Source organism: Lagenorhynchus albirostris, chromosome 7 (genome assembly GCF_949774975.1).
Source record: "Lagenorhynchus albirostris chromosome 7, mLagAlb1.1, whole genome shotgun sequence".
NCBI classification, from domain to species: Eukaryota; Metazoa; Chordata; class Mammalia; order Artiodactyla; family Delphinidae; genus Lagenorhynchus; species Lagenorhynchus albirostris.
This window is the reverse complement of record NC_083101.1, coordinates 7,616,795-7,631,520: the sequence shown is the minus strand read 5'-3', so window position 1 is coordinate 7,631,520 and position 14,726 is coordinate 7,616,795. Positions and strand designations below refer to the sequence as shown.

General features: G+C 44.3%; 1 protein-coding gene across 4 annotated transcripts in view; it reads left to right on the top strand.

Moving 5' to 3' along the window:
• The window catches only part of GLE1 (GLE1 RNA export mediator), a 44,950-nt gene that overhangs the window by 25,959 nt on the left and 4,265 nt on the right, over nucleotides 1-14,726 (top strand). The window contains exons 7-13 of one of the 4 annotated variants that reach the window (XM_060154209.1): nucleotides 4,905-5,136; nucleotides 5,731-5,843; nucleotides 6,004-6,073; nucleotides 10,819-10,961; nucleotides 11,066-11,256; nucleotides 11,762-11,891; nucleotides 12,662-12,766. In XM_060154209.1, the coding sequence (XP_060010192.1) occupies nucleotides 4,905-5,136; nucleotides 5,731-5,843; nucleotides 6,004-6,073; nucleotides 10,819-10,961; nucleotides 11,066-11,256; nucleotides 11,762-11,891; nucleotides 12,662-12,766 (984 nt within the window). Of the gene's footprint in view, nucleotides 1-4,904; nucleotides 5,137-5,730; nucleotides 5,844-6,003; nucleotides 6,074-10,818; nucleotides 10,984-11,065; nucleotides 11,257-11,761; nucleotides 11,892-12,661; nucleotides 12,767-14,726 lie in introns of all 4 variants that reach the window. The other 3 variants (XM_060154211.1, XM_060154212.1, XM_060154210.1) reach the window with 3 other exon arrangements.

Genomic DNA, 14,726 nt, shown 5'->3' with positions numbered 1-14,726 from the left:
AAAGAAATCATTCTTACTGTTAAGCCACCAACTTGATAAACAGTTGGGTTCTTTGTTTCATTTTTGCTTTTGATTTTTAAGAGTTTTTTCCAACTGGATTTAATTTTATTTTATACTTACTGAAAACATTTACGTGATTCCAGAGTCAGAACTACAAAACAAGGTATATTTGGAGAAGTCTGGCTTTCTTCTCATTTGCTTCCACCCTGTTCTTGTCCTATCTGCCAGTGATTGTTTCTGTTAGCGTATTGGGTGTTGTATCTTTTCTTTAAAAACAAAAGCAGGGGGCTTCCCTGTGGAGCAGTGGTTAAAAATCCGCCTGCCAATGCAAGAGACGTGGGTTGGAGCCCTGGTCCGGGAAGATCCCACATGCCACAGAGCAACTAAGCCCATGCGCCACAACTACTGAGCCTGCGCTCTAGAGTCCACGTGCCACAACTACTGAGCCCACGTGCCACAACTACTGAAGCCTGTGCACCTAGAGCCTGTGCTCCGCAACAAGAGAAGCCACCGCAGTGAGAAGCCCGCGCACTGCAACTAAGAATAGCCCCCGCTCACAGCATCTAGAGAAAGCCTGCGTGCAGCAGCAAAGACCCAACACAGCCAAAAATAAATAAATTTATTAAAAAACAAAAACAAAACAAATACATGGAATTTCCTGGTGGTCTAGTGGTTGGGACTCCACGCTTCCATCACAGGGGGCACAGGTTCAATCCCTGGTTAGTGAACTAAGATCCCACAAGCCAAAAAAAAAAAAAAGCATAAATATACATATATATGGGTGTGTGTGTGTGTGTGTGTGTGTGTGTGTGTGTGTGTGTGTGTGTGTGTGTGTGTGTGTGTGTGTGTGTGTGTGTGTGTGTGTGTGTGTGTGTGTGTGTGTGTCCCTTCCCAGATAAAAGATAACTTGCTATAGACACTGTTCTGGACCCTGCTTTTTTGCCCTTAATTTATCTTGGAGATCACTGCTTTGAAACATGTAGTTTTCTTCATTCTTTATGTAACTGCTTAGCACTCTGTTCTGTTGCAACCATAGTTTATGACTTTTTTTTAAGGTCTTTATCTTTTTTTTTTATACATTTATTTTTTATTTTTATTTATTCTTGGCTGTGTTGGGTCTTTGTTGCTGCACGCGGGCTTTCTCTAGTTGCAGCGAGCAGGGGCTACTCTTTGTTGCAGTGTGTGGGCTTCTAATTGTGGTGGCTTCTGTTGTTGCAGAGCATGGGCTCTAGGTGCACGGGCTTCAGTAGTTGTGGCGCACGGACTTAGTTACTCCACAGCATGTGGGATCTTCCCAGACCAGGGCTTGAACCCGTGTCCCCTGTGTGGACAGGCGGATTCTTAACCACTGCGCCCCCAGGGAAGCCCTTATGACATTTTTAAAAATTATTTTATTTATTTATTTATTTATTTTTGCCTGTGTTGGGTCTTCGTTTCTGTGCGTGGGCTTTCTCTAGTTGCAGTGACCGGGGGCCCTTATGATATTTTTCTTTTTTTTTTTTGCGGTACGCGGGCCTCTCACTGTTGCGGCCTCTCCCGTTGCGGAGCACAGGCTCCGGACGTGCAGGCTCAGCGGCCATGGCTCACGGGCCCAGCCGCTCCGCGGCATGTGGGATCTTCCCAGACCGGGGCACAAACCCGTGTCCCCTGCATCGGCAGGCGGACTCTCAACCACTGCGCCACCAGGGAAGCCCCTTTATGACATTTTTGATGTAAGAATGCTTTGGGGTTTTTCCCCTCACTTAATCCACCTGGAATTTATTTGATGGTTGGTGGGAGATAAAGACCTTTATGCTGTAAAATATTCACACTATTTTACTACCACTTTCCCTCCTGATTTGTAAATATCTCTTATCACGCTAAATAGTATCCTAGGAGCTCTTTCTCAGTTTTGGTTTTTTTTAATTTTTATTTTATATTGGAGTAGAGTTGATTAACAATGTTGTGTTAGCTTCAGGTGTACAGCAAAGTGATTCAGTTATACATGTACATGTATCTATTCAGTATTTTTTTCTGTTTCCTTGATGTGTTTTTATTCTTATATCAGGATCATTATAATTTAATTGATATAGCTTTATAATACATTCTAATACCTAAAAGACAAAACTTATCATGAATATCCTGTAGAATTTTTTTGTTGCTGTTGTTTTACTATCTGGAACAAGTTGGTTTAATATAAGAATTCAGGGATTTCCCTGGTGGCGCAGTGGTTAAGAATCTGCCTGCTAATGCAGGGGACACAGGTTCGAGCCCTGGTCCGGGAAGATCCCACATTCTGTGGAGCAACTAAGCCAGTGTGCCACAACTACTGAGCCTGCGCTCTAGAGCCTGCGAGGCACAACTACTGAGCCCATGTGCCACAACTACTGAAGCCCACGCACCTAGAGCCTGTGCTCTGCAACAAGAGAAGCCACCGCAATGAGAAGCCACCGCAATGAGAAACCCGCGCACCGCAACAAAGAGTAGCCCCCGCTCACTGCAACTAGAGAAAGCCTGCACTCAGCACCAAAGACCCAACTCAGCCAAAATAAATTAAAAAAATAAAATAAGAATTCAACATTGTAAATCAGCTATACTCCAATAAAATTTAATTTTTAAAAAAATAAATGAAAAATAAAAATAAAATAAGAGGACTTCTCAGACAAAGGCAAATATATCACTAATATGTGAAATCTAAAAAATGATACAAATGAAGTCATTTACAAAAGCAGAAACAGACTCACAGACTTCAAAAACAAACTTATGGTTAGCAAAGGGGAAAGATGGGGGGAGGGCTCAATTAGGAGTTTGGGATTAACATATACACACCGGATGAATGGATAAAGAAGATGTGGCACATATATACAATGGAATATTACTCAGCCATAAAAAGAAACGAAATTGAGCTATTTGTAATGAGGTGGATAGACCTAGAGTCTGTCATACAGAGTGAAGTAAGTCAGAAAGAGAGAGACAAATACCGTATGCTAACACATATATATGGAATTTAAGAAAAAAAAATGTCATGAAAAACCTAGGGGTAAAGCAGGAATAAAGACGCAGAACTCTTAGAGAACGGACTTGAGGTTATGGGGAGGGGGAAGGGTGAGCTGTGACAGGGCGAGAGAGAGTCATGGGCATATACACACTAACAAACGCAGTAAGGTAGATAGCTAGTGGGAAGCAGCTGCATGGCACAGGGATATTGGCTCGGTGCTTTGTGACAGCCTGGAGGGGTGGGATGGGGAGGGTGGGAGGGAGGGAGACGCAACAGGGAAGACATATGGGAACATATGTTTATGTATGACTGATTCACTTTGTTATAAAGCAGAAACTAACACACCATTGTAAAGCAATTATACCCCAATAAAGATGTAAAAAAAAAAAAACATATACACACTACTATATATAAAATAGATAACCAACAAGGACCTACTGTATAGCACAGGAAACTCTACTCAATATTCTGTAGTCACCTATATGGGAAAAGAATCTGAAAAAGAATGGATATATGTATATGTATAACCGAATCACTTTGCTGTACAACTGATGCTAACACAACATTGTAACTCAATATACTCTAATACAAAATAAAAATTTTAAAAAGTGAAAAAAAGAGGACTTAATTCATGATGCATATACACCTGAAATTAATATAATATTGTATGTCAGTTATACTTCAGCCAAAAAATTTTTTTAATAAAAAATAAGAGATCTTGGTGTTTTAAGTATATTGCAAATATCGTAACATTTTACTGTTTCCACTGTTGCCTTATTTTTTGAGGTATAATTGACAACATGATGTTAGTTTCAGGTGTACAACCGTGATTCAGTATTTATAAACACTGCAAAGTGATCACAATAAGTCCAGTTATCTTCTGTCACCATAGAAACTAGGAAACATTTTGTTTTTCTTGTGATGAGAACTTTTAAGATTTACTCTCTTAGCACCTTTCAAATATACAACACAGTAGAGGCCTTGCTGATTTAACAGGCAAAACTATGAAACATGTTGATAGGACAGAACATAGAAAATGGTGCAGAGCTTCTCAATTCATTTTAAAATCCTGAGTGAAATTCTGACAAAATAGCACACTAAAAGAAATGTGCATGTTCGTTGGACTTGTATGTGAGCTCATTTATGAGCAGATGTTCTTAATAAAAGATAAAGAACTCAAATTTGTCAGTGACTCAAAGGAATAATGCACTATAACCAAAGAGGTGTCATTCTAAGAATAATGTAAAGCTGGTTCAGTTTTGATCTAGACTATTGCCACAAGCTTTTAAAAAATTATTCCAGGCTTCCCTGATGGCACAGTGGTTAAGAATCCGCCTGCCAATGTAGGGGACACAGGTTCGAGCCCTGGTCCAGGAAGATCCCACATGCCGTGGAGCAACTAAGCCCATGCGCCACAACTGCTGAGCGTGTGCTCTAGAGCCCGGGAGCCACAACTACTGAGCCCACGTGCCACAACTACTGAAGCCTGCGCGCCTAGAGCCCGTGCTCCACAACAAGAGAAGCCACTGCAATGAGAAGCCCGCGCACCGCAAGGAATATTAGCCCCCGCTCACTACAACTAGAGAAAGCCCGCACGCAGCAACGAAGACCCAGCGCAGCCAAAAAATAAATAGTTAAATGAAATAAAATAAAAAAAGAATTGGATACCATCTTAAAAAAAAAAAAAAGTTATTCCAGCCAGGGTTGGTGAGAGCATTGAAAAATCTCTCCGTTGATCCTGTGGATGTGATGGTAAATCGGTATTACCTTCAAGAGAACAGGAAAGCAGTAGGTACCAACGTGTTGAATGTGGGTACTGCACTGGCACAACTCCAGTTTAGAAATTTGTGAACTCGTGTGAGGTATGATTCAGCACCTCAGGTACCTAGGAAATAACCACTAAGCTCTGCCTCTGTCGCTGTGACAGAACGGCTTTCCCACAGCAGAGGAGCAAGCTGTGGCTGAGAGAGCGCTGCAGGAAATGCGGGACCTCCTTGTGAACTTGCAGCAGGAAATCGCCAGGGCCTGTGAGGACAGGAGGAGGCAGGATGAAGAGGAGGCCCAGGTACAGCGGCAAGAGTCACAGGTGCAGCAGGGGCCAGAGGTCCGTAAAGAGCCCCCAGCTTCCAGGCAGGGCCCAGGAGGGAAGCTGAATGAAGGTAGGTCTCGGTGTGGAAATGGTCCTTCAACTTGATGTGTAAAAGTTTCAGAATGGGAAAAGAAACAAGAACATGTTTTGAATATTACATTTAAGCTACAGGACAATTTACCAGAACTTTTAAATAATGTAAAATTCAGTACTTTCAGTGAATTAAATTTGGTTTTCGTTGATGTGAAGCCTCACGTCACATTCCAGCATTTGCCGCGAGGACTTGAAATTCTGTATAATTCTAGTAGATGTATTATTCCAAATTGCTGATACTGAGTATTTTAAATAAGTATTATAGAATATATGTTTATTGAATACATAAGAGCATCGATATAGCATAGTGGTTCAGAACGCTGCCTTTGGAGCCAGATCAGTGGGAATCTAGTTTTTGTACTTCCTGGCAACGTGACTTTCGCAAGTTACCTAACCTTTCCATGACTGTTTCCTTATCTGTAACATGAAGATAATAATAGAATCTACCTCATAGGATTATTATGACAGTGAAAGCAGTTAATACATGTATAAGGTGATTAGAACAGTACCTGGCTCATATTAAATGTTTAAGAAATTCTCCTATTATGAAAGCCTTTCTTTCATCCCTCAGACCTCCAGGTGAAGGTGCAAGATAGTACAATGCAGTGGTACCAGCAGCTGCAGGAGGCCTCCAGTCAGTGTGTGTTGGCCTTTGAGGGACTGAGCAACAGCAAAGACAGTCAGGTAGGAGGGGTGGGAGTTGGGAATTCTCTGGGCCACATGGTGCTGCCCACAGCCTCGTGTCCCAGAGGAATGTAGCTAGCGTGTCACATTCCCTAACCCTAAGGGCGTCTACTCAGCTCTTCAGAACACTGTCTGCCTTCTCACTGCTCTGTTCTGACAGGCCAAAAAGATCAAGATGGACCTCCAGAAGGCTGCCACCATTCCAGTGAGCCAGATCTCCACCATTGCAGGTTGGTCAGAGGAATTAAGAACACGGCCCTTCACTACATTGTACAAGTATTTTTTGAGATTCCAAATCCACTTATCTGTAAAGTTCTTATAAATAGAATGTGTTTCAACAAATGTTGACCGTTGGGTTAGGTATATAAGCTATATGCATATAGCTTACTCTCCTTTGTTTTCTTTCAACATGTAGAAGGAAATCATTATGTGTTTGTTGACACATTAAAAAAAATAAGCTATATATTAATAGTAAGTTACTGGGGACTTCCCTGGTGGTGCAGTGGTTAAGAATCTGCCCGCCAGGGGCTTCCCTGGTGGCGCAGTGGTTAAGAATCTGCCTGCCAATGCAGGGGACATGGGTTCGAGCCCTGGCCGGGGAAGATCCCACATGCCGCGGAGCAGCTAAGCCCGTGCGCCACAACTACTGAGCCTGCGCTCAAGAGCCCGCAAGCCACAACTACTGAGCACACGTGCCACAGCTACTGAAGCCTGCGTGCCTAGAGCCCATGCTCTGCAGCAAGAGAAGCCACCGCAATGAGAAGCCCTTGCACCGCAATGAGAAGCCCTTGCACCGCAACGAAAAGTTGCCCCTGCTTGCCGCAACTAGAGAAAGCCTGCGTGCAGCAACGAAGACCCAACACAGCCAAAAATAAAAACAAACTAATTAATTTTAAAAAAAAGAATCCGCCTGCCAATGCAGGGGACACGGGTTTAATCCCTGGTCCAGGAAGTTCCCACATGCTGCAGAGTAACAAAGCCTGTGCACCACAACTGCTGAGCCTGTATGCTGCAACTACTGAAGCCCGCATGCCTAGAGCCCATGCTACACAAGAGAAGCCACCACAATGAGAAGCCTGTGCACTGCAACAAAGAGTAACCCCCACTCGCTGCAACTAAAGAAAGCCCGTGTGCAGCAATGAAGACCCTAGGCAGCCAAAAAGAAAAAAATGTGAATTGTTTAGGAAGGCTCTTACCTAAAGTTAGAAGTTATTGCAGAAAGCACCCCTAAGAGAACCGAGGATGTGACTTGTATTCTTTGCTTTTTGTCCTACAACATTAGCTTTTCCAGACTCGAAGCCTGCTTGTTAACACTTGAGAATGCTTTCCTTTTCTCTCCAGAGACTGAGATTTAGGAAGAACCAGACAGGGGAAAGACCCCTTTTTCCTATTCTTTAGAAACAGAGGTTCATTTTCACAGAGCTCAGATGTGGAAGCCTCCACAGTACAGACTGTGCTGCCCAGTGGCTGGGGAGCACATGCAGCGGGCAAGCTGCTCTGACTTAGCCTGGGTCCCAGTTCCCTTGAGTAACTTGTTGCCCAGAAAGCATAAGCAGTTGCAGTTCCTGCCCTTGAGAGGCTACATGACAGAACTTCCACATCACGTGGCTGCCTGGAATTCCTTCTGGAACAGGGCAAGGTCAAATAAGTAGACACGTATCACTTTCTAGATTGAAAGTGCCATTTCCTTTGATAGCCAAGGCAACGGGGACGAGGTTGACTGAACAGCCGTTCCACACCTTCGCTGCTCTCCTCAGGCTCATCCTCAGGTCTTTACCCCTCAGCTGACCGCAGGCAGCCCTGCCTCCTCCTTCATCAGGAAAATTTGAGACGCCAGGTGTGAGATCCTCAGATGCACCCCCTTCCACCGATACACAGCTGTATTTACCTCTTGGTCTCCTGCTTCAAAAGGTGCGCTACCCTTCCGGCCCACACTTAGCCTTCTGCCTAAGCCTTGAACGAGGCTCGGGAGCCTTATTCTTATCCCCTCCCATCTCCTTCAAGAGAGATCGCTCCTGTTTTCTGCAAAATTACTCCCTTTTACAGGCTCCCTTCCCTTTAAACATGCCTGTCACTCACATTCTAAAATCTGTTTCTTTTGATTCTGTGTCTTCTCAGTATTTTCTAATTTTCTTGTTGCCTTTTGGTTAATTTATTTTTGGCTGCATTGGGTCTTCGTTGCTATGTGTAGGCTTTCTCTAGTTGCAGCAAGCTAGTCTTGGTTGCGGTGCATGGGCTTCTCATTGTGGTGGCTTCTCTTGTTGTAGAGCATGAGCTCTAGGCACGCGGGCTTCAGTAGTTGTGGCTCATGGGCTCAGTAGTTGCGGTACACGGGCTTAGTTGCTCCACAGCATGTGGGATCTTCACGGACCAGGGCTCGAACCCATGTCCGCTGCATTGGCAGGCAGATTCTCAACCACTGCACTACCAGGGAAGTCCCCATGTTGCCTTTTGGTACCGTTGATTATTCCCTCCATCACCTCTACTCCTCTGGCTTCTGCAGCATCATTAATTTCCAGCTTCTCCTCCTCCCTCTCTTTCTCCTTTGTGGGTTCCTCAGTCTCCTGCCCCCACATCAGTGGTAAGTGTGTCCTCAGGGATGTGCTTCTACCCTGAAGTTCTTCTCATTCTAAAGAACCCCCATGGTGTCAGACTTGACCTCTGCACACATGACACTCAGATCGGTCTCTGGGTCATTCCTTTCCTTTGAGCTTCAGGTTCCCTCGCTCCAGCTAGCCGAGGGGCAGCTCTGCCTAGATGCCCCTCAGCTTTGTCAGGTTTAGAATGTTCCGATGTGAACTCATCATTTTCCTCTTGCCTGCCTTTTCTCCTGTTCGCTCTAAGTAATCAATAGCACCTTATCTACTCGGTCACCTTAGTTGAAACCTGCGAGTCATCCCCCTGACTGCTTCTTCTAGTTCATTCTCTATATCTGATTAGACTCTAGTTTTGCCATTCTTCATTTTCCTGCCTATTCCATAACTATGTCCCTTTGTCTCCATCATTATTGTAAGCACTTTAAGAGCTTACAGCCCAGTCAGACACAAACATTTTCTAGAGTTAGTGCCCAGTAAATGTTGAATGACTGAGAGAGAGGTGACCTAATTGCTGCCTCTTGAAAGGTGGGTGTCCATGAGTAGTTAGATTCGGAGCAGAATTTAAAGAAGGATATGGTGCCGTTGTGACATATGGGATGTGGGAGGCCATATCAGGCATAGGGTTGGGACCTGATTTTCCTAACTGGAGAGCCACGGGGAGAGGGGCTGGCTGGGGATTTGGCCAGTGGAGCCCTTTGAAACCGTCAGTCAAGGAATAGTAGGGTATGACTTAGCAGGAAGGTGAGCTGAGTAAATTTGTGTGGAAATGTACATATTTTAATATCTCAGTAAGGTTACAGTCTCTGTTTCTGTTTTTCTGGGATTATTAGCCTTGAGATTTCTGTGATATCTCATTATTTAATTCTTGGTTTCTTCCTGCTTCTCTTACTTCCTAAGAAATGTGCTGCTGCTCTCTCCCCGCCCCCGTTTTTTTTTTTTTTTTTTTTTTTTTGTGGTACGCGGGCCTCTTACTGTTGTGGCCTTTCCCGTTGCGGAGCACAGGCTCCAGCCGCACAGGCTCAGCGGCCATGGCTCATGGGCCCAGCCACTCCGCGGCATGTGGGATCTTCCCGGACTGGGACACGAACCCGTGTCCCCTGCATCGGCAGGCGGACTCTCAACCACTGCGCCACCAGGGAAGCCCTCTCCCCTTTTTTAATGGAACTGAATCAGTGGTTTGGGGAGGATATTTCTGAGATTTTTAAATATTTCTTAAAGTGATTAGGAATTTGGCAGGGTATTTCTAAACTGGAGATGCTGTATTTGTTCAAACATTGATTTTAAATAATGGAAACTAATTCAGATCTGCTTAAGCAAAAAAAAAAAGAAAGAAAGAAAAGTAAAAAGAAAGGAAAGAAAAAGTGGGTGGGGTAGGGGGGTTTGTTCTAAAGATAAAGCAGTTTCGGGACTTCCCTGGTGGTCCAGTGGGTAAGACACTGTGCTCCCAATGCTGGGGGACTGGGTTCGATCCCTGGTTGGGGAACTAGATCCCGCATGTATGCCACAACTAAGAGTCTGCATGCTGAAACTAAGAAGTCCGCACGCCGTAACTAAAGAAAAGATCCTGTGTGCCACAAGGAAGATCCCATGTGCAGCAACTAAGACCCGACGCAGCCTAAATAGAGAGATAGATAGATAGCAGTTTCACAGAACCTATGGCAGGAATGGAGCTGGATCTCAGGAGCCAGAAATTTTAGGACCCTTTTCTCTCTCCTCTTGGCTTCCCTCTGTCCACCTCCATTCTAATTTTGTAGACTGCTGTTCTTTGGTCCACATAGCAGGGCCAGAGCCCCACTGCTTACATGTGTACATGTCACAGGAGTGGCCACTTCAAGGAATCGACTCTGTCAGCTGGCTGATCAGCTCAGTGTGACTAGTCCTAATCTAACTAGCCAGTGTGGAAGATGGGGCACACAGGATCTGTAATACAAACGTAGCTTCTGTGTTGCTGAGGATGGAGGAAGGCAGGTCGAAGAGAAGGGGGGAATCACTGTGAGTTGGGGAAGATCCTTTAGAAGGTTTTCCCTAGAGTTGCAAATGACTTCTCTAGGGACATCAGCCACACCCGTGGCATCTGTAACAATTCAACACCTATTTCTATACTACTGTTTATCTCTCGGCTGTGTCAGTTTCAGAATTAGTTGACTCTGCAAATAAGGAATTCCTTCGAAATAGTACCACGCTTTGTGTACTTTCTCATCCCCCACATCATGGATTTGATTGTCATACATTTTTCCGCATCTGTATTTTGGCTTTAGGCTTTGACCTTCTGTAGGGCTGCACAGCTGGGTTTGTATAGAGGATTTGTTACTGCGGTGGTGAAAAAAATAGATTGACTGCAGTTGTATCTTTTCCCTAACTTTGTCTTTCATACCCAGGCTCAAAGCTGAAGGAGATCTTTGACAAGATCCACAGCTTACTCTCTGGAAAACCCGTTCAGTCTGGTGGGCGCTCTGTGTCCGTCACACTTAACCCACAGGGCCTGGACTTTGTCCAGTACAAACTGGCAGAGAAATTTGTGGTGAGGAACCTTGTTGCCAAAGGTATGGGAAGAAGAGGCTGGTGCACAACCTTTAAACCTTTCTAGAGTATTAACTTAAAATCATCCCCTGTCTGTGCTCCCAGAAACAAGGGGAGGAGGAAGTGGCCTCCCATCATGAAGCAGCATTCCCCATCGCAGTCGTGGCGTCCGGAATCTGGGAGCTCCACCCCAGAGTGGGGGACCTCATCCTTGCTCATCTGCACAAGAAGTGTCCTTACTCTGTTCCTTTCTATCCAGCTTTCAAAGAGGGAATGGCTTTGGAAGATTATCAGAGGTGAAGTTGGTTTTCTCCTTACTCACTATCCCTAGAGTGATGAATGAAATAGAAATAGAACTGGGATTTGTTTCCTCTCCTCAGAACATCTCTTATGTACCTTGAACATTCTATCAGAGAATACAGTGTCTTTCAAACTGTCTTTGAAAGGCTTACTGTCTTGCAAACTGGGTGGCTTTAGAACACTGGATTTAGAATCCAGGGGTCTTAGAATTTTATCCCTGCTTTGTCTTTTAATAGATTTGCAAAAATGGGGAAATCATTTAATCTCTTTAAACATTATTTTCATGATTTGTAAATGGGGGTAATGATATCCATTACCTCCTGGGAATTTACCTCTCAGGGTTTATATGATGCACAGATTTGATAATAGATGTGAGTAGCATGTAAAAATGTATTAATAATAATGCAAAATGTAGTAATAATATAGTTACTTTTAGCCATAGAAAGTAATTGGTCACCCTCACTTTGGCCTTGTCACATTGAATATTTTCTTCCCACATAGGATGCTTGGCTACAAAGTGATGGATTGCAGAGTAGAACAGCAAGACAGCTTTCTAAAACGCATGTCCGGGATGATCCGTCTCTACGCTGCCATCATCCAGCTCCGGTGGCCGTACGGAAACCGACAAGAGGTAGTATAAGCGGCTTAGTATCGATAATGAGAGGTTGGACCAGAGTCCACGTTAGTGTATCTTACCTGCAGGAAATACTGACCTTTCAGAGAGGCAGTCCAGTCACATGATAAGTTAAAGACTATTGCTGCTTCATAGGTACTCTTCAGAGAAGTTGATGTTGATTATTAGGAAACTTTCGGATCATCAGAGTCATTTGTTCAGAGACTAATTGGTGCCTTAGAGGCCATCTGGGTCACATACCTTACTTCACAGATGGACAGACGGAGGCTTAGCAAGCTGTAGTGATACACACTCGTCAATGACAGAGCCACGGCTGGGGGCCAGGGCTTTGACCTGCCAGCCCAGTTCTTTTTTCAAGGAATGGAGATTAGAGGGTTGGAGAAGTTGATGGACTTGGAAACCTAAAGAGAAAGGAATATAGGTTGATTGAATCCAAGAAGTTTTTATTGTGCACCTGCTATGTCCCAGGTTCTGTGCTAAAGGTACCAAGAATAATAAATAAAATGTCTATGAGAGTAACTGTGGAATCCCTGAAACTGAAGCTGACAGCCCTGTGTTGCAGGGATGCTGTGAAGAATATGGATACCAGTGTATGCAGTATTTAAAAACAGAGTTTGTTTGGCTTGTGTTGTTTGTGCCCTGTGGCAGCTGCTTAGATTAGCTGATCTGGGGGTTCATGTCCTTTTGGTAATGACTGGTTGATAATGGTGGAAATTTAGATCTCTGCATAAAATGAGATTAAACAGTGACCGACTCTCTCCTCCCAGATTCACCCTCATGGCTTAAATCATGGCTGGCGCTGGTTGGCACAGATCTTAAACATGGAGCCCCTGTCAGATGTGACAGCCACCCTCCTCTTTGATTTCTTGGAGGTACGTAATACAGCTATCACACGAGAGAGAGCCAGTGGTTGAAGCAGCCTTGGGCCACTGTGTGATGTGACTGGGAAAGGAATATAGAGATAGAGACTAATGGGAATTTCCTGGCAGTCCAGTGGTTACAACTCCGCGCTTTCACTGCGAAGGCGCAGGTTCAGTCCCTGGTCAGGGAACTAAGCATGCCGCATAGCCAAAAAATTTTAAAAATACATAAATATATATACAACAAAAGATGTTCTTTTTACCTTTATCACTTAGGAAATTACAAGGATTTTAGGAGCTAAAAAAAAAAAGAAATAGAGACTTAACGGTGAACAGCATTAGCGTCCAGTATCATAAATTTTTTCCTGATCCCCAAGACAAAGCTAGCTTTTGATTTTTCTTCCCAGTGTACTTTCCTTCGCTGTGTGGTTGTCTTCTCGTTCTAAAGAACAGAAAACTGTACATCCCAGTACAAGTGAAAAGGAATTTGTTTTAGGGATATAGAAGTGACTCACTCCAGAATCAAGGGTAGGATGTGCGGTTGAATCTCATCAGGGCCTGGAACCAGGAACTGGAATGTCACCAGGTACCAAGGCAGCCTCCCCCTGGGACCACGTGGTCTTCCATGTCTGCTCTTCCTGCAGGTTGCCTCCTTCTTGCTCTATAAGCCAACTTTCTGAAGTTTTCTGTGCGTAGTGGAGAAGATGCCCTCCTGGGCTATATCCCTCAGCCTCAGTGTGGTCACCCAGTGTAATGGGACTAATGTCCCACCATTGTGATTGCTGATTCCCAGGAGAGAAAATATGATTAACCAGCTTGGGTCACAGATTACCAGTCTCGTCTAGGAGGCTCCGTATAGTCCTCTCTGCCCATTAGGGACCCCACTACAGGGAAAAGGTAGGGTTTCTGTGGAAAGGAGACAGTTCTTAAAGAATAAAGGCTTGGGGCACAGGCCATAACAAATCTGGGACCATTTGGCCTATAACACCAACAGTTTCTAGTCACCTTAAAGCCCCTGAAGTCACAATATGGGAAGTATGTCAACCTTTACAATCAATAGTAAGTTAAGGGTTTTTTTTGTTCGGTTGGTTTCTTTTGAATTTTATTTTATCTATTTTTTATATAGCAGGTTCTTATTAGTTATCCCTTTTATACATATAAGTGTATATATGTCAATCCCAATCTCCCAATTCATCCCACCACCACCACCCCCAGCCACTTGCCCCCCTTGGTGTCCATATGTTTGTTCTCTGTGTCTGTGTCTCCACTTCTGCCCTGCATACAGGTTCACCTGTACCGTTTTTCTAGATTCCACATATATGCGTCAATATACGATATCTGTTTTTCTCTTTCTGCCTTACTTCACTCTGTATGACAGTCTCTAGATCCATCCACGTCTCTACAAATGACCCAATTTCGTTCCTTTTTATGGCTGAGTAATATTCCATTGTATATATGTACCACATCTTCTTTATCCATTCATCTGTCAATGGGCATTTAGGTTGCTTCCATGACCTGGCTATTGTAAATAGTGCTGCAATGAACATTGGGTTGCATGTGTCTTTTTTTTTTTTTTTTTTTTTTTCCCCGTACGCGGGCCTCTCACTGTTGTGGCCTCTCCCATTGCGGAGCACAGGCTCCGGACGCACAGGCTCAGCGGCCATGGCTCACGGGCCTAGCTGCTCCGCAGCATGTGGGATCTTCCCGGACCGGAGCACGAACCCGTGTCCCCTGCATCGGCAGGCGGACTCTCAACCACTGTGCCACCAAGGAAGCCCACATGTGTCTTTTTGAATTATGGTTTTCTCTGGGTATATGCCCAGTAGTGGGATTGCTGGGTCATATGGTAATTCTGTTTTTAGTTTTTTAAGGAACCTTCATACTGTTCTCCATAGTAGCTGTAGCAATTTACATTCCCACCAACAGTGCAAGAGGGTTCCTCTTTCTCCACACCCTCTCCAGCATTTGTTGT